This window comes from Conger conger, chromosome 3 (assembly GCF_963514075.1).
Source record: "Conger conger chromosome 3, fConCon1.1, whole genome shotgun sequence".
NCBI lineage: Eukaryota > Metazoa > Chordata > Actinopteri > Anguilliformes > Congridae > Conger > Conger conger.
The window spans coordinates 67,422,699-67,439,694 of NC_083762.1; the positions used below are offsets into that span (position 1 = coordinate 67,422,699).

General features: G+C 41.0%; 1 protein-coding gene across 1 annotated transcript in view; it reads right to left on the reverse strand.

Moving 5' to 3' along the window:
• LOC133123520 (relaxin receptor 2-like) overlaps positions 1-16,996 on the reverse strand; it is a 50,288-nt gene that overhangs the window by 8,901 nt on the left and 24,391 nt on the right. Inside the window, exons 3-12 of the mRNA XM_061233991.1 lie at positions 13,967-14,122; positions 12,827-12,898; positions 11,565-11,670; positions 8,254-8,325; positions 5,307-5,378; positions 4,982-5,053; positions 4,539-4,610; positions 3,963-4,037; positions 3,498-3,569; positions 319-390 (exon numbers count right to left, since the gene is read on the reverse strand). Coding sequence (XP_061089975.1) covers positions 319-390; positions 3,498-3,569; positions 3,963-4,037; positions 4,539-4,610; positions 4,982-5,053; positions 5,307-5,378; positions 8,254-8,325; positions 11,565-11,670; positions 12,827-12,898; positions 13,967-14,122 — 841 coding nt within the window. The remainder of the gene's footprint in view (positions 1-318; positions 391-3,497; positions 3,570-3,962; positions 4,038-4,538; positions 4,611-4,981; positions 5,054-5,306; positions 5,379-8,253; positions 8,326-11,564; positions 11,671-12,826; positions 12,899-13,966; positions 14,123-16,996) is intronic.

Here is a 16,996-nt window from a genome sequence, read left to right on the forward strand (position 1 = left end):
AATACACTTGCATTCTCTCTCTCCCTCTCTCTCTCTCTCTCCCTCCCTCTCTTGTATACATCCAGTACACACAGGTATGGCTTGGCTCTTCTTCTGCATGCCAAACCGATCCTTTATTAGAGTGAGACTTTCCTAACTTGATAAAGCTTGATTGATCCTGGGTGAGGAACGTGACACGGAGTTGATATCCACTCAGCTGGTAAGAGATAAGCTGAGGCATTGTGTGCTGTAATTACTGTATCTAAGCTCCGGCTGCTGTGAAAAGGCAGAGCTGCTTGAAATGTAGTGCCACAGCTAAACTAAACTCAATTTACTCACAGGTCTATAAGTCTCTGCGTTGCAGAAAACGTCCCCTCTTCGATCGTCTGTAGCTGGTTCCTCCGCAGAGCTCTAAAACAATGGGGACACATACAGTACATGTGTGGTGATACCCTAGCTCCCCAGTGGTGGAACCACCTCCCCATCCCCATAAGAAGTGCTCACTTGCTGCCCATTTCCCGCCACAGTCTGAAGACTCATCTCTTCACTTAACTCCTCTGTAGGGGACCCCTAACCTATTGCCACTTAACCTTAACCTAGGACTTTTGATTGAATGTATTTCTCGGTACTGTAATTTCTCAAATTGTAGTTGTCTTGGTATGGTAGTTACAGACTTGGCCTATCTATGTTGTGTACTAGACATAGGTTCATAGCCTAACAACCAGGTGTGTTTTGTATGTCGCTTCGGATAAAAGCATCTGCTAAATGAAATGTAATGTAATGTAATACTCACTGGTCTGGCACTATTGCTCATTTTATTCAGGTGAATGCTCTTCTGACTCTCCTGCCTTTTAAATTGATAGTATCAGTGACTCCTGCTCCTTGGCTGTGGAATCACATGTGCAGTCTGTATACTGTGTAAAGGGGTTTTTAACAAAATGGAGGTTGGGTCAGTCAGATCATGACAGAGAGTAAGCTTGCATCTCAGAGTCAGGGTGAACGGCAGAAGCAGCCATGCACTCTTAAGCAGCATCTCAATGAGACAGAAAGGTTAGCCACAATTTGGGGAGAGGTAGGGTTGTGTTTGCATAACATTTACAGTACATGCAGTTGTCTGAAGTTTGCTCACTCAGGGCTTCCTTTCAGAACATTTAAAATAGCAGTCTTCACTGCTTGATATTTGCATGCTTTAGATCTCGCAACATACACTTTGATCATTGTGATGTCCTCTGGGGTGAATTCATGAGAGAGTCATGCACAGACTGGTTGGGGGGCATATGGGGAAGATGAGTTGCGGCTGTAGCCTTTGTACAGCCGTGTACTGCCCTACAGGTGGGACAGATATGTAATCTTTATTTCCTGGGGATCCACAGCTGCATGGTAAGTCAACATATCTTCTCTGCAGAAAAAGCACATTCTTTCTGTTGAGCAAATAATGTGTTTTGTGAATTGACAGCCACTGTCAACATGAAAGTTTCCACTGCTTGCTGGAATAAATCCCTGAAGATCTATGAAGGACAGAACCGAGCTCACGATTCTCCTCTTTCAGTTAGTATTGTTCATCAAGAGCAGTGGTCTCCAACCCTGTTCCTGGAGAGCTACTGGGTGTGCTGATTTTAGTTTTTGCCTTAAAATCAGCACCCTGTTGAAACCCAGGTAACCAGGTGAGGTGAGTTATGTCTAATTGATTAATTAAGTGCAGAGTAACAACGAAAACCAGCTACCAGGAGAGGACCAGGAGAGCTACTGGGACAACCCTGCAAGACTACTGAAGACAACCCTGCAAGAATAGTGTCTGCAGATTTCTTTTCATTTACTTTCAATCAGTTGCCAATCTTTGTCTTTGAGACAAATTGTGTAGACAAATCGCCATGCAGTGACTTAAATGTAGCTCTTAAGTGCTGAAACCAAAACCATCAGACACCAGAGCCCTCCAGGATCTAAAGCCTTTTCTCATCTGTGGTTCAAAAATACTGAAAACATATTCGCCCTCAGACACCTCTTTGAGGGAAAATGAGTAATTCTAACTGTGGTTCTCGATTTGAACTTATCATTGAAGACACACACACACATTGAGGGCATAGTGTTCAAAGTGACACAATTCGAGGCATTGGTCACACTTGAAGGCACATGCATTGGCATTAACTAATGTAGTATTAATTAGTATGTAGGTTCCCAGAAGAGTTTTGGTGTAATTGACTAATACATAGAACAAAAACCAATCACAATGGCAAAGCGTGTGTAACACCATTGCTGCCAACAAAACCATGGAGGGTTGGTAAAAAATGGCTAATAGTGTAAATTAAATTGTTAATGCCTTATCTACCTTACCACTAGACTACACCGCTTACTAATTAGTGATATGTGATTTTGAATAGACGTTTTTGAGATGGATGGTGAAAAGGGGGAGTGATCTGAGTCTCGGATGGGGAAATGAGAGTATGGGAGTATGAGAGATGAAAGGTGATCAAAGCCGCAGAGGTTGGATGATGGGCTGGCGTGGAGATTTGCAGTGGATGACCTGAGGGAGTGGAGAGGTTGGTAGGGATGGAGTTCAGAGAGGTAGCGTAGAGCAAGATTGCATAGGGCTTTGAAAGTTAACAGGGGGAATATGTAATGATTCTGTTGTTTTTTTGCAAGCTAGTGGAGGTCACAGAAAAAGGGGGTGATTCCAGGATTTGGTGTGGGTGAGGAGATTTGGACCATTTGCAGTTTGTAGAGGGACTTGGAGCTGATACCAGACTGAAGAACATAGATAGTCAAAATGACTATAAATAAATGAATGAGTATTTCAGCAGAGGGGTGTGAGAAGGAATGACGAAGCGTGGGAATATTAAGCATATGGAAAAATTAAGCTTGGATGAGCTTATGGACGAGGGGGGAAGGGGAGACAACTGTGTCATTGAGATACATTTTGTATAGTGTATCTCCAGAGGAAGCCAGTAGATTCATTTGGTCTCAAAATAATTTCCATTCAGACCCCCTCCAGGAGATATCTTTTTCCAAGGTGTTGATTGGTGACAATAAGGTGCTTTTATGTGTTTCAATCCATTAGCCTGAACATAACCTGCCCCAGACCAGGTTAACCAGCATAAGCTGCTGATATACTCTAAAAGCGAGTCCATTTTGTGATATGGAAAAACCCAGGATTAAAGCTGAAGTTAACAAACCCTGTACCCGTAGTCTTGCTTCATAGTAGAGTAATGCAGTCTTGTTGCTCTTAGGTACAGTCATCTAATTAATAGGATCTAAGCAACAATGTATTGACTCCCTGCTACTGCATTGTGAGGGTTTGAAACTTAGTGGACTGTAGGAATCTATGGGGGTTTGGGTAAAGTAGAGGGACTGCTAAGAGAATAGAGTGATAGGAAAAATTGGAAATAAAAAAAAGGATTGCTAGGTGCCCCATCGTTTTAAAGCACTGTTCTATGTGTGGATGTGCCCTCCAGACTGTACTGGAGGCTGTCAGTGATACATAACTGGATGTGGCAATAAATAGATAAATAAATACAACTCACAGGACAGTCAGGGCACTGCAGTCCTGGAAACTGGAGCTCAGTAAGGTGGAAATCCTGTTACCTTCCATTTCCCTGAGCAGAGAAGACAAATCTACAAAATCAATCACCTGCACTCGACACCTTCCCACAAAAAGTGTGAAAATAACAAGCCTACTTGCAGCATACTGGGCATACTGGCATCACGGAAACGGTATCGTTAAGCTAGCAGCCTTTAGAGTATAGCTGACTGACCATCACCCAAGTTAATTAAAAATTAATCAGTGCCAGTGTTTCACATAAGACCACTGCCTAATGAATGTATATATATTTTTTTACATATATATATATATTTTTTTTTACCAGAAATAGGCCTTACGCTCATGTTGTATTCCCTGCATGCACTTTGTTAACTCCATGTATTTGTCTATGGCATGATATGCTGCAATGCAATTTGCCGATTAGCAAAATGGCGTTTATGCTACTCACAGCCAATTGAGCTTGGGCATTTCGCGGCAGAAGGACTTCTTTGGGAGACGCTCCAGTGAGTTGTTCAGCAGGGATCTGGAAAGAGTAGAGTAGAATTTGAATGCTGAACCTCCAGATCAGCCTTGATGCACATCTGCAGTTGGGATGGGAGCCATCTCAATTCTTCACTAATCCCTGTGAGAATTCACAACAAGCTCCTCATTACAGTGCTGACATGGTGGAAGTGAGGTAGAAGTAAATCCATAATCGGGCTGGATCATCTTAGATTGACTAAATTACCTAAATTATTTGATAAACTGACCTTGACTCATTCATCAAGGACCATGATGAAACATTTCAGTTGAAAAGGAATAATATATGGTATCTATTTCCATGCAGGATGCCATGCAAGCACAGACAAACACGCACGTATGCACGCAAGCACACACACACACACACACACACACACACACAATTCTGAGCCAGATGATAATGTGGGACAGGTAATACATGTTATAATACTGTACATAAGAAAAATATTTTGTTCTTTAATTTCCTTAACCTGACTGGGATCTACTGCAGTGGTATCATACTTACAAGAAGAACAATGAACGCAGACCTATGAATGACTTCTGTCCAATAGAAGATATCTCATTGTCTTCCAGTATCCTGAAAACAAACACAATAAGTAATTGGCATGAATGGATGAGCATCGACAATACAAACAAAAGATAGATAAAGAACACCAAGAATGTAAAGTTAATTTGAATTTACCTGAAATATGCAATAGACATTTACAATAAACATAGCTCTGTATTCTACAATTGAATATGTTTTATGGACCATTTTCCCATCATAGTTCTTCCTTTTCCCTTTTTTTAAATGGCCATTCATGTTTTATGCCCCCTCCCACTCCTATAATGTATACAACCTTCATACATGTATAGACATGTATGAGAAAAGTGTTATCGGGGGGGATTTCTTCTGCCATCCATTGGGTTTCTGTGTTTTGGGCAGGTGCGTCTGTGAATATGACTTACAGCCACTCCAGGCTGTGAAGATCTCTGAAAACTCCTGTCTTCAGCTTGGTGATCCTGTTCTGACTGAGAAATCTGAGAATATGTATGCATATGTACACACACAAGTAAACAGATGTGCACATATGGAAACCAGGACACAAATAAAGGAGAATAATTGACATTTAGTCAGGTAAGATTCCAGTATTTTCATACAAATGAGCTAAAGGAAAGAACAGTCATTTAAAATTGTATTAAAAAAAATATATAAAATGGTTTTAAACATTGTTAGTGCTCCTAACTGCATAACCTGTCTTTATTTGTACCCTGTTGGAACCAAAGCACTCACAGTCTGCGCAGGTGGTAGAGTCCTGAGAAAGCCCGTTCGGATACTGATTTAATGCTGTTATTTTGCAAGTGCCTAAGAAGAAGAAGAAGAAAAGAAAGCTTTTTCCACACTCATAGCACTTGCATCTTATGTATGGTACTAATAATTCTTCTGTGTTCCCTTCTCTAGCCAAGTGGTTTTAAGCAGAATACCGAGACACGTGAACTCAGCTGTTTGAACACAGGTAAACGAAAAGTTGTGCATATAATTCTTGGTAGTTTGGTACTACCTGGATATAAAAGCATCCCAGTAAAGTTGCCTTTCATGTGCTCTTTGATTTCAATGTGACTAAAAGGTCACACATTCATGCAAAATGCATATGGGCTCATTCATTACATGACACGGGTAGCAGATACACATAGGCCTTACATTTTATTTATGTGTATTATTTATGAAATGCTTTGAAGTTCACTATTCTACTGTGTGTGAAGCAAAACCCACCCATTTTATCCTGTAAGGAGGAGAATTGTAAAAGTCAGCCCACCCCATCTTTTCCCCCAATAAGTGTCATTATTGAAAGAGTCTTCAAGCTTTGATCAGAGATCAAAAGGAAGCGCATAAGACAGAGAATACATTAAATAAATTTGGAAAAGCCTGTTTGTCTGTTTCTGTCCAGTGCAAGGGTTTGTGGTTTGTACAATAATAATAATAACAATAATAATAATAATAATAATAATAATAATAATAAAAATAATAATGATAATTACCATCATCATCATCTTTTTTAAAGGATAACGCAAAACCATACAACAGATCAATCATACTGCAATGGAAATAACAATCTTGAGTTTCTCATTTGCCGAATCCGAGACAGTGCCAAGTTGTTACTTGTGTACATACATTTCATACAGATGTCATTTGTTATTTAGAACTTACTGAATCATACTGAGCAACTGTAGAGTAACTATGCACTACAATAAAGCCATATCAAATTACTCAGAGTTCCCAGAAAAAAAACAAAAAACAATTCTTAATGCTCAACAGGGATATGAATGGACAGTTATGGTGATTCATTTTACTTGGTTTGTACACAATAATGACAAACATGTCATATCACCCTGTCACTTGGGAGTGCACCAATTTTTAAGTCTGCAGGGATTTGACTCTTAAATAAAGTCATGTTTGTTTCACATGACTGTCAAATAATTAACATGCCCTTTATCTTTCCGACCAGAACTTTGAGCTCTTACAAGAAAATATGTAATGCTTATGCAAAAGACCTGATATGGCAATTCATTTTCACTGGTTCATACACAACAATGTCAAGCACAACTTGTTGCTAGGAACTACATTCAAAATTACTTGTGTGCCATGTGGAGAAACTGAAGTCATTGTTGGCTTCAGCATTACTACCAAATCCATCAGCCTTATATTCAGCATGGCAACTGGGAAAAAAGTTCATTATTAGATTTGTTTACTTTGTTACTTTATTACTTTGCTTTCATAGAATGTTTTACTTTGTAAAAGATGTACTCATACAGTATGTTCTTCCTGCTCAACATGCCTGACCTGTTTTATGCTCATTTTTGCAACCTCCTCTCTTAATTCAAGATAGAATGCAAACATCCACCCTTTTTCGCATGGTAAACATGACCCTTTCACTCAAAGGTTCAGCAGTTAAGTTTGCACAGGCATTGAATTGGAAGAGCTCACTTTGTGTATACGTTGCACAGACAGCAGAGCCGACCGCTGGCGTACAGTAAACAGCCTACGCAGTCGTTTAGGGACACAGCCCTCCCTGTGCCACACAATTGTGTGGCAAATGCTGGAGCACACATCGCTCTTCTTTAGGGCCACCTAGGGTCAGCAATGGCAGACAGACTGTGGGCTACCAATTAAGCAGAGAGAGTCACACATTCATGATAACCTGCTGACCTCCCTTCATGGTGCTGCAGCCAATTACACACTGCCCTGTGAGGATACAAGCCAAGTGTTGCCCCTGGCATGGTCAGGATTCAGAACGAAACTGTGTGGCCCATTCAGCCACTTGAACAGTGCCCTAACAGGATGAGTCACCCTGCAGACCATTACGATTAACCCCCGACAGCATTGCATTCTGGTCCTGCTTCGACTTCCATTTCCATTTCTCCCCTTCCTGTATCATTCAAACAACCCATCTATGCAGCCAATGACTGAGGAGGCTAAGGCTACTGCTTTAATGGCTGTTCCTCTGATGCTATAGTGGCTTGAGTATGCACATCCAATTAATCTTAATGCAGGTACAGAGGAAATTAAAGCAATACAAATAAAACAAGATACAGTTCCTACACCCTGCCAAAATTTCTGAATATTGAAAATGTTTCAATATTCAGAAAATATTTTGCGCCAAACAGTACTTCAAGCTTGAGTCACATGCACACAAGACATGTGAAAATATTGGTTACATTTATTTATAAGTGCCAACAATGGGTTAAAACCATTTTAAATAATAATTCAATCCAGGTATAATGCGAATTTAGACACAGAATAATAAATGTAAGCAGTTAGTCAGCCAGGTAAACCATGGGAGTGCTTTAGAAAAGCATATCTGAAAGGTTCTTTGTCATGCCATTAAATGACCATGACTAATTAAAGCTATTATTATTTTGTATAACGTAATACTAAGTACAACAAATTATTATTTGCCAGTATTGAATCGTATTAATATTTATATATTTAGTGCCACAATAATATCACTAGTTATGATAAAACATATTTAGGTAGTCCAGTGCACAGACATACAGTACACTACTACACACGCACACATGAATGCACATGCACACACGTGCATGGACACACGCGTGTGCACACACACACACACACACACACACACATTTTGTACTGAGACAGGCCCTGGATATTACCAGCATACAATCCCTGAGAGAAGAATTATGGGTCGCAGGTCAAGAGTGAATAAGGTCTAACTCACAGCCTCTCCAGATTCCAGTATCGAATGAACAGGTCTGGAGGAAGGGATGTTATCTGGTTGCTATTCAGCTCACTGCATGGAAAAAATGGAAAGATGGTATTTACAGCACAATGCCATCATTGTGATGCCCTTAATCCACTGCAGAACCAGATCCAGCTGATTATCATTGTGATTCACACACTGTGGGACACACTGTCGAGCTGAAACCAGGCTGGTCCTTTATATCCCATACCTAGGGCCACTAGTTTGTCTTGTTTTCCTGCATTGTACTTCAGTCCTCCACCAGCTAGAGGTCGCCATATCCTCTTTGTCAAACCCCTTCTCAAACAATTATCCCATTCTCACCACCTAAATAATCTAAGATGCCAAAGTAATTGGCAGATTATGATTGACAGGTGTTACACACACATGTTAAATTCAGTTTGATTACTGACTACTGTGGACATGCTGCAGTATTTTAAAAAGTTGTACAGCGGCATAGTAGGTTTTGTTAGAAGCAGTGACTTAGAAGTTTAAATCCCTGCAGGTCAGGTGATTTAAGGTAGAGACAAACTGGTGGCCCTACCTATTGCTATGATACATCTGGAAAACTATTAAAACTGTATAACTCACTAATGACAGCTAGAGTGGGAAGAGGCTGGAGTGTTCCCTGGTCCCACTATTGCAGACTAATTGGTAACCTACCTAACAACCTAAAGTAGCCTAATATGACTATATATAGCAGGCTGTGCTTGTAAGACTCCCTATTGACTGAGCCACTTGGGAGTCCAAGACAGCCCCATGTTATTGATTGTTTTTATTTGAGCCGGTCTATTGACAATGTTCAATGACATCCTCTAGAATTAAAGTGGGTAGGGACTGCAATTGTGCAGCCAGTTAGATGTAAGGGGATGGTTAGGTGGCCAGGTGTAGAGAGCAAGTTTAATTGCCTTTATAACCTAACCTCTACACCTCCGATGGGCTTGTTCAGTACTGTTCGGTGTTCAATGATCTCTGCTTTTTGCTTCAAACACAGAAAAATATACATATTTTTTCTCATTTCAAACATTTGCGGCACCAGGAAGTAACTCTTACATTGTTATACAAGTGTGCCAAAGTGACAAAGCTGTTTAGGATTGCAAGGCTGCCGGCTCGACTGCGGCTTTTTCTGACAGAAGACAGAAGCTCTTGCTTTGGCTGATCAACACTTTCCGGGAAGAGTCAGTGCTGCTTAAAGTACCTGCTGTTTGTTCCCTGGTACATTCCATTTTGAATACAAAACCACTGTGTACTTACCATTTTTCAATTTGAAAATGCAGCGTATCTGTATTGTTAGGTACTGCAGCTCATTATGTTAGCTGAAATCCACTTGGCTCTGTATTACTGTTATTGCTGCAAACTGAAAAGAAAGGCACATTGTACCTTTACAGGTCTTGGGCTCATGCTCATTTCAGATTGGTATCTGAGTGAATAAAATGGCAGTGTAGGTTTTATCATTAAAAACATTTTTGGAAGTAAAAAAAACTTTCAACACAAGTTGCGTGTCAAGTGCTTCTGTGGAGTGCAGTCATGGAGGTGAATAAACTCACCTCATCTCGAACTGAACTCTGGTATAACGCTGCTCTATTACAGCTTGTTTCAACACTTGGGCGCTCCATTGGCTGTTTCCTAGGCTTAAACCGACTCCTGAATGAACGGAAATCACGACAGCTGCAGACGCCGTGGCTTTTTGAAACTGGAGTTTGAGATCGCTGATGCTAAATTATTTTGAGATGAATAACAGCGGGGGTCATATAAACGCAATCTCATCTAATCTAATCTTCTCCCATCGCCTCTGACGCCAGCAGAGAATATTCCTCTCTTCAGATTTTATCCCTCTACTTTTCCCCGCCTCCTTTTCCTCCCTTGTCTCCAGGTTTTGTGTGGTGATGGTGATAGAGCTTAAAATGGTCAGTGATATAAATGCTGGCATGCTGTGCTAACCTGGGTAGTATGAATAGAAATGAAAAGAAAATCCCTCAAAAGGACTATTGTACTGTCAAAGTACATGAGGGAGGAAAGAGCATAATAATTACTGAATGTGTACATTCAGCGCGGAGACGGTAATCTTCAGAAGGTAAACGATATAAATGCATTGTATAGGCTACTATGGAATTGTGCGCAGTATGCATGAAAAGCATACTGAAATGGAGGTGAATTTTAAGTGACCATAACCATAATTATAATATATCTGCACCGACTGAGGGCGAATATTGATCTCAGTATACGTATGCAGCAGCGTTTTAAAGCAGTAGATTTACAGCTCAAGATTTGCGACCATAAGGCATCTGTAATGAGTAGGTGCACACAGCTATTATGGGCTGTTATTACTGCCGCCTTTCATCGTGTGCTTGGCAGCCTTGCTGATTTTAAACTAGCTGTAATAATAACTTAGCTGCTGAAGTTCTGCTCCTCCATCGAATCAGATACTTCTACTAAAACAGATTTAGTCAGTGACGAACCCGAAAGGATGAGATTGCAGCGAACTGATCTTTAGCTAACTTAAAACACCGCATTGAAAAATGGAAATTCAAGGATTTTAATAATACAAAGATTAAAAAGAACGGCAAATATTTTGGCTGTTTCAATTATGTTGTCAATTATATATATGCTACATAGCCAACAAACATCGACATTACATGGTGGTTTTACTATTCTTATGATATCAAGACAAGTGCTCTAATGTTCGCACAACCTTGTAAATTCATTTCATTGATTCAATAGCGCTACAGCTAGTACCTTATTGAGGGACTTGATCGTGGACAGAGCTATCAACTTGACATTGTGGTGTTGAGACTGAAAATACGCGCTTAATAATCAAACTGTGCAATCAAACGGAATTTCTCTCCTGTGCAATATCAACGCTGTAGTGGTGAAATTAAATACTGCCCTTCAGTGGTAATTGACCTTGATGGGCCTGTCAGTTAATCAGTCAGCCTGTGAGAAATCAGCCTCACTTAACACTTATACACTTATGGAGAACAACTATGTTGCCTAACTTCCTGGAAAGTACTTTGCTAAAAAAAGAAATAGTCAATTATTTCGACAAATCACAATAAGTCAAAATCCTTCAGATATTGCAGTCCTGCAGAGGAGTCACTGTAACAATCCCGGCTCTAGAGATAGTGTGGGATCAAAACTAGTCATACTAGTCATACTGAAGGACAGACATACTGAAGGACAGTGCCATTTCTTTGGTTGTCTCCTCTGAAAACGACACTGTGTGGGGGTGCTGTCATGAATGTAACCCTCAGTGGAAAGAGGAGGAGGTGAGGAGGGGTGATGTCACTTACAGCGCAGTGACATTGGAGGACAAGGTTGGAACATCCTTCAGCCCTCTGCTGTTGCAGTTCACCCTCCTGTCCTCACAGTGGCAGGCTTCAGGAAACACATCCAGCACTGCAACACCACAGGCAAAACATCGGTCAGAAACACTGGGGCTGCGTTCGAAACTGCATATTACTCGTTTAATTTCAATGAGCCTGAAATTTAGTGTGAGTAGTACGCTAGTATGCGATTTCGAACACAGCCAGGGTGTTTCTCAATACCAAGTCAGGTCTTGGGCTCTTGTGAACTACGTTCTTATGGGAGACTGCACTTCCAAGAACACAAGGACAGAGAATGCAGTGATATGATTTTGAGATTTTGACGATATCACTAGGCTGCAAAACCTGTAGTAACTCTGCTTGCCTTAGCGCCCTATTGCAACATAGGCTAGTAACTAGCGTTAGTTAGCTGAGCCAATAAACTTTTTAGTTAGATCTTTTAGATCGATCTATAAATTTGTGATCGATCATTTGTATGCAAAGCCGGTACAGGACTTTGCATACCATTATGTGTATTGCAGTTTTACTATTTAATCCCACGAAATTAGAAAATTAGAAAAATCATACAGTATCTAATATAAAAAAAGATTAACTCATTTTTAAGAGAACAGAGAATGGGGTGAAAATGACCCCAAACATAATAGGAGGGTTAATAATGAATATGCTTAAAGCCTGGTGTGACACTTAAGCTAAATTAAAACAGCTGGCTCCTCATTCCTTCATGTTAAATGCATTGTTTTATTCTGAAACCACATGCAACAATGGCTAATCTTGAACAAAAAGTATAATCTGAACAATGGATGCAAATAAACATTTAAGAAATGGATTCCATTACAAACATCCCCTTATTTGTGTCTGTCAGCAGAAATTGACCACAGCAAATGTGAAAATCATTTATACAAACCAAATTCCTGCCAGCTAGTCACATACAGCACTTGCATTCTACCCAGAAAGATTGGAATGCTGGCCCTTCTTGGACAAGAAACGGAATATGGAAGTTTGATACTGAAATATAAAGTGCTGCTCCAGTCCTCAAATACATAAGAACAAGTTCATGCAGGATTTCCCTGGATATGTTCTCATATTCTTGGAAAGGCATAAATGTAGTAGCCAGGTACTGTAAACAGGTATCATAGGATATATTCATGGCTACGTGAAAAGCATTTTGCTTTTCTATTTGTACTGCATGCTCATATACGTCTGGTAAATGAAGATAAAACATTACTCACAGCAGTCTTTTGACTTTTGGACATTTGTCTTCTGAAACGCATCAAAAAGGTGAGGCCATCCACTGTTATCAACTGTGCGTGGTAAAAATAATAAACAGGGAAAAGGGAATAAGGGATCTTTCATCTGTGTGGGTGTGTGTATTGTTACACATTATTACTGTTGTACACTGTGCCATTATCAAAAACAAACAAACATCATATTCATGTTAATGCAACTTTTCTGACCTTATCTTGGTTTCCCAAAATTTCAAATGAAGCAAGTGTCATCATACCATTTTAAAATGTAGTTAATTAATTAATTTAATTAATGTATTTCTTCCACAGATTACTGCTTACACAGATCCTCAGTCGTTGATAACGGGTTACTAGTCTCTCATTTCAGGAGTTTGAGAGGAGCCCATGTTCAGGACCAGACTGAATAGCTTCATCAGTGCCTCCTGTGGCTTTCGATAACTGTTTCCGTATCTCTTATCCTCTCCTACTCTCTTTATTTTTCTGTTTCACTCTTTCCCTTTCTCCCCTTTACAATATTTGCTGTGACTAGGGCATATTATGTAACATACGGACATGTGTAGCTGAATGTAATATTAATATTAACAAAGAACTGTTTTGTTTTTAAAAGGGAGGCACAGTTGTTTGATCTCTCCCCCTATCTCGCACTCTCACTCTCTCTCTCCCCCTCTCTGTCTTTCTACATTGGTGATTTATTATTCTAATCCCATGTGAGAAAGAGCTGTCAGACCAGATGGGAAATTGTGGGGCAGGGGGAAGTAGGCAAGGAAATCATTAAAAATGAATATACGGAAATATCAGTGATGAGCTCATAAGGCTGGGTGGTCACTGGTGGCAACACACCCTCCTCCCTGTCAGCCTGTTCTCTTTAATGTACTCCTCTCCATCTTCTCGCAAAAAGTAATTTTCTATGAGGAAAATGTGTGAATTAAATATCAATCCTCTGCAAATCAGCCCATCTGAAGGGGTTTAGGTCAGAAGACACCAGATAATATGTCACATGGAACCTGGGAGATGTTTACAGCGGGGGATGACATCAAAGTGATGACAGCTTTAGTACACCCTCAGAAAAAGCTGTTTTCGGGTGAGCGGCGCCCGTCCACCGCACACGCTCAGCAAGGCGCTCACCGCAGTTCTCCTCGTCCGCTCCGTTGGCGCAGTCCCGCACGCCGTTGCAGTGTTGGGGCTGGGGCAGGCACACCGACAGGTTACCGCACGGGAACTCCCCCAGCGGACAATCGTCTCCCCTGACAAACCCGCCGCCCAGCTCCTCACTGGATCCCTCTAGAACGAGATACTACAGCGTTTCTAACTGGGGGTGAGAGAGAGGGAGAAAAAGGGGGAGAGGGAGGAGAGAGAAGAAGAGAGAAGGAGAGAAAGGGGGGGAGAGTGGGGGAAAGGGAGGAGAAAGAAGGAGAGAAGGGGGGACAGAGGGCTCCTCACTGGATCCCTCTACAACAAGATACTAGAGCGTTTCTAACTGGGGGTGAGAGAGAGGGAGAGAAAGGGGGAGAGAACAGGGGATAGGGAGGAGAGAGAGAGGGCTCCTCACTCAACCCCTCTACAGGGAGACCCTTAATGCATGTTTTGCTGGGCAATTCCACGGTGACTGACTGGTTACAACTGTTTGATATTTAGGTGGTGAAGCCCAATACAGCTACATAATAGAGACTGATAAGAGTTATTGACACCTGAGGGTTATTAAAGCATATGTCAGTCTCTTATATATGTGTATTGGACTTTACTGCCCAAATATCCAGAAGTTGTACCGTCAGTCACCGACAGAGATGGACAGAGGGGAAGAAGGAGAGAGGGTGTCAGATAGAGCGATGGAAGGAAGGCACATAGAGAGATGAAGAGTCCTTCCAGGTGCCCCACGTGCACTGTGGAAATGGGCACTGGTGAATCCCCCACCCCAACAACACACATCTTCCAGGAAGCATATTGACTTATGCATATCAAGTCAGACTTTAGAAGCTTAAGTGCAATCAACCACTAACAGGAAACGAGGGGGTTTACAAATGCTGATTTAATTGGCTCATACTCCATTGAAACAAAGGAAATAAGCATGTTGTCGACGCAGATTTGTCAATTATAACAAGGATATACAATCTAATCTGTGATCTTGTCTCACATCTCTCATCAGATAAATTAAGATTCAAGTAATTTTCTCTCTTGATATTAGATTGAATGAAGTTATTGAAGACAGAGATGAATGTTTACCTGCATGAAATCATAAGACCAAATTTTTTATTCAGGCGCATCCCCAATAATCCCTCTCTGTGTTGAATATGCAAAATGGCTTTTTTCTTTAAGCACTAATTTACATGGGAACAAATGGCAAGGGGAAAAACCTGGATACTTAATTGCTAATTGCCTGAGATAGCAAAATGAGACAATGATAAACAGCACAATAGAAGAGAGTATAGTTTGATATCACTATTTCTTATAGCAAAGCGGAAACAAAAAACAATACTTTATTGTTGCCTAATACAAGCTCTATACATATATGTTCACAACAACAATTATTCAAATGACTTTCAGAGTTATTCAATGTTTTGTGTGATCTGTAAGAAAAATGTTAGGCTACGGGTGGGGATTGTTTTCTGATTATATTGCTTATAGACCCGCTGGCATGTGCTGGATTTAAAAATAGGCTTGTTATGGTTTGCCAAATAAAGAAGATTCCACGGTACCCTGCATGTGCATGCCAAAATGTATATGTATATATATATATATATATATATATATATATATATATATATCCATCCATTATCTTAACCCGCTTATCCTGAACAGGGTTGCAGGGGGGCTGGAGCCTATCCCAGCATACATTGGGTAAAAGGCAGGAATACACCCTGGACAGGTCGCCAGTCCATCGCAGGGCACACACACCATTCACTCACACACTCATACCCACGGGCAATTTAGACTCTCCAATCAGCCTAACCTGCATGTCTGTGGACTGTGGGAGGAAACCGGAGTACCGGAGTACCGGAGTATATATATATATATATATACACTCAATGAGCACTTTATTAGGTAGGCAGGTAGACCTGTACACCAGCTTGTTAATGCAAATAATCAGCCAATCATGTGGCAGCAACTAAATGCATAAAACATAAAAACATGCAGGCATAGTCAAGAGGTTCAGCTGTTCTTCAGACTAAATCAGAATGGGGAAGAAATGTGATCTAAATGACTTTGACCATGGAACGATTGTTGGTGCCAGACAGGGTGGTTGAATATCTCAGAAACTGCTGATCGCCTGGGATTTTGACACACAACAGTCTCTAGAGTTTACAGAGAATGGTGCTAATAGTCTAATAAATACCTAATAAAATGCTCACTGAGTGTATCATGTTTTGTCTTGCATATAAACAAACATTCCCACAACAATACATACACATAGAAAGCTTCATGAGAAAGCTCCTCGGTAATCAGCGATGTCATCGGCTCCAAGGTGTCTCTGGCATGCTGCTGTCAGGTCACATGACTGATGGAAGTAATCCTCAACAGCGATCCCATTCCTGCCACCACTCGCGTGACCTCACAGCCTCATGACCTCACTCCCGTCCCGCCCTTTATGGGAGTGGCTTCTTTCGGCTTTGCTGGTAAAGGGGGAAGTGCCTCTTCATATGCAGATGCGGGCTAACGCATACACTGCAAAGTACCACACGGTACTTTTCCTTATATCACTCTTGCGCATTGAAGTGAATCCTTGATTGCAGGTGCTGGAGCTCTTCAGTGGTGACAGGTATTTGTGAGTAGAGAACAGGAGTGCAGTGGTCACATGATGTTATTTTTGTGGAGAATATGAGGCACTGCCCAGCTTGGTCCTGAACACCCCAATGTCTCTGCTTCAACTGACTGTGGTGCTAATATGTACACTCAGTGAGCACTTTATTAGGTATCTATTAGACCTATTTTTTAGACCTATTAAGTCTTCTCCTGCTGTAGCCTATCAACTTAGAGGTTGTTCACACATTATGTGTTCGGAGATGCTCTTCTGCATACCACTGTTATAATGTGTGGTTATTTGCGTTACTGCCACCTTCCTGTCAGCTTCGACCAGTCTGGCCCTTCTCCTCTCCTCTCTTCTGCCCACAGAACGCTACTCACTGGATGTTTTTTGTTTTTCAAACCATTCCCTGCAAA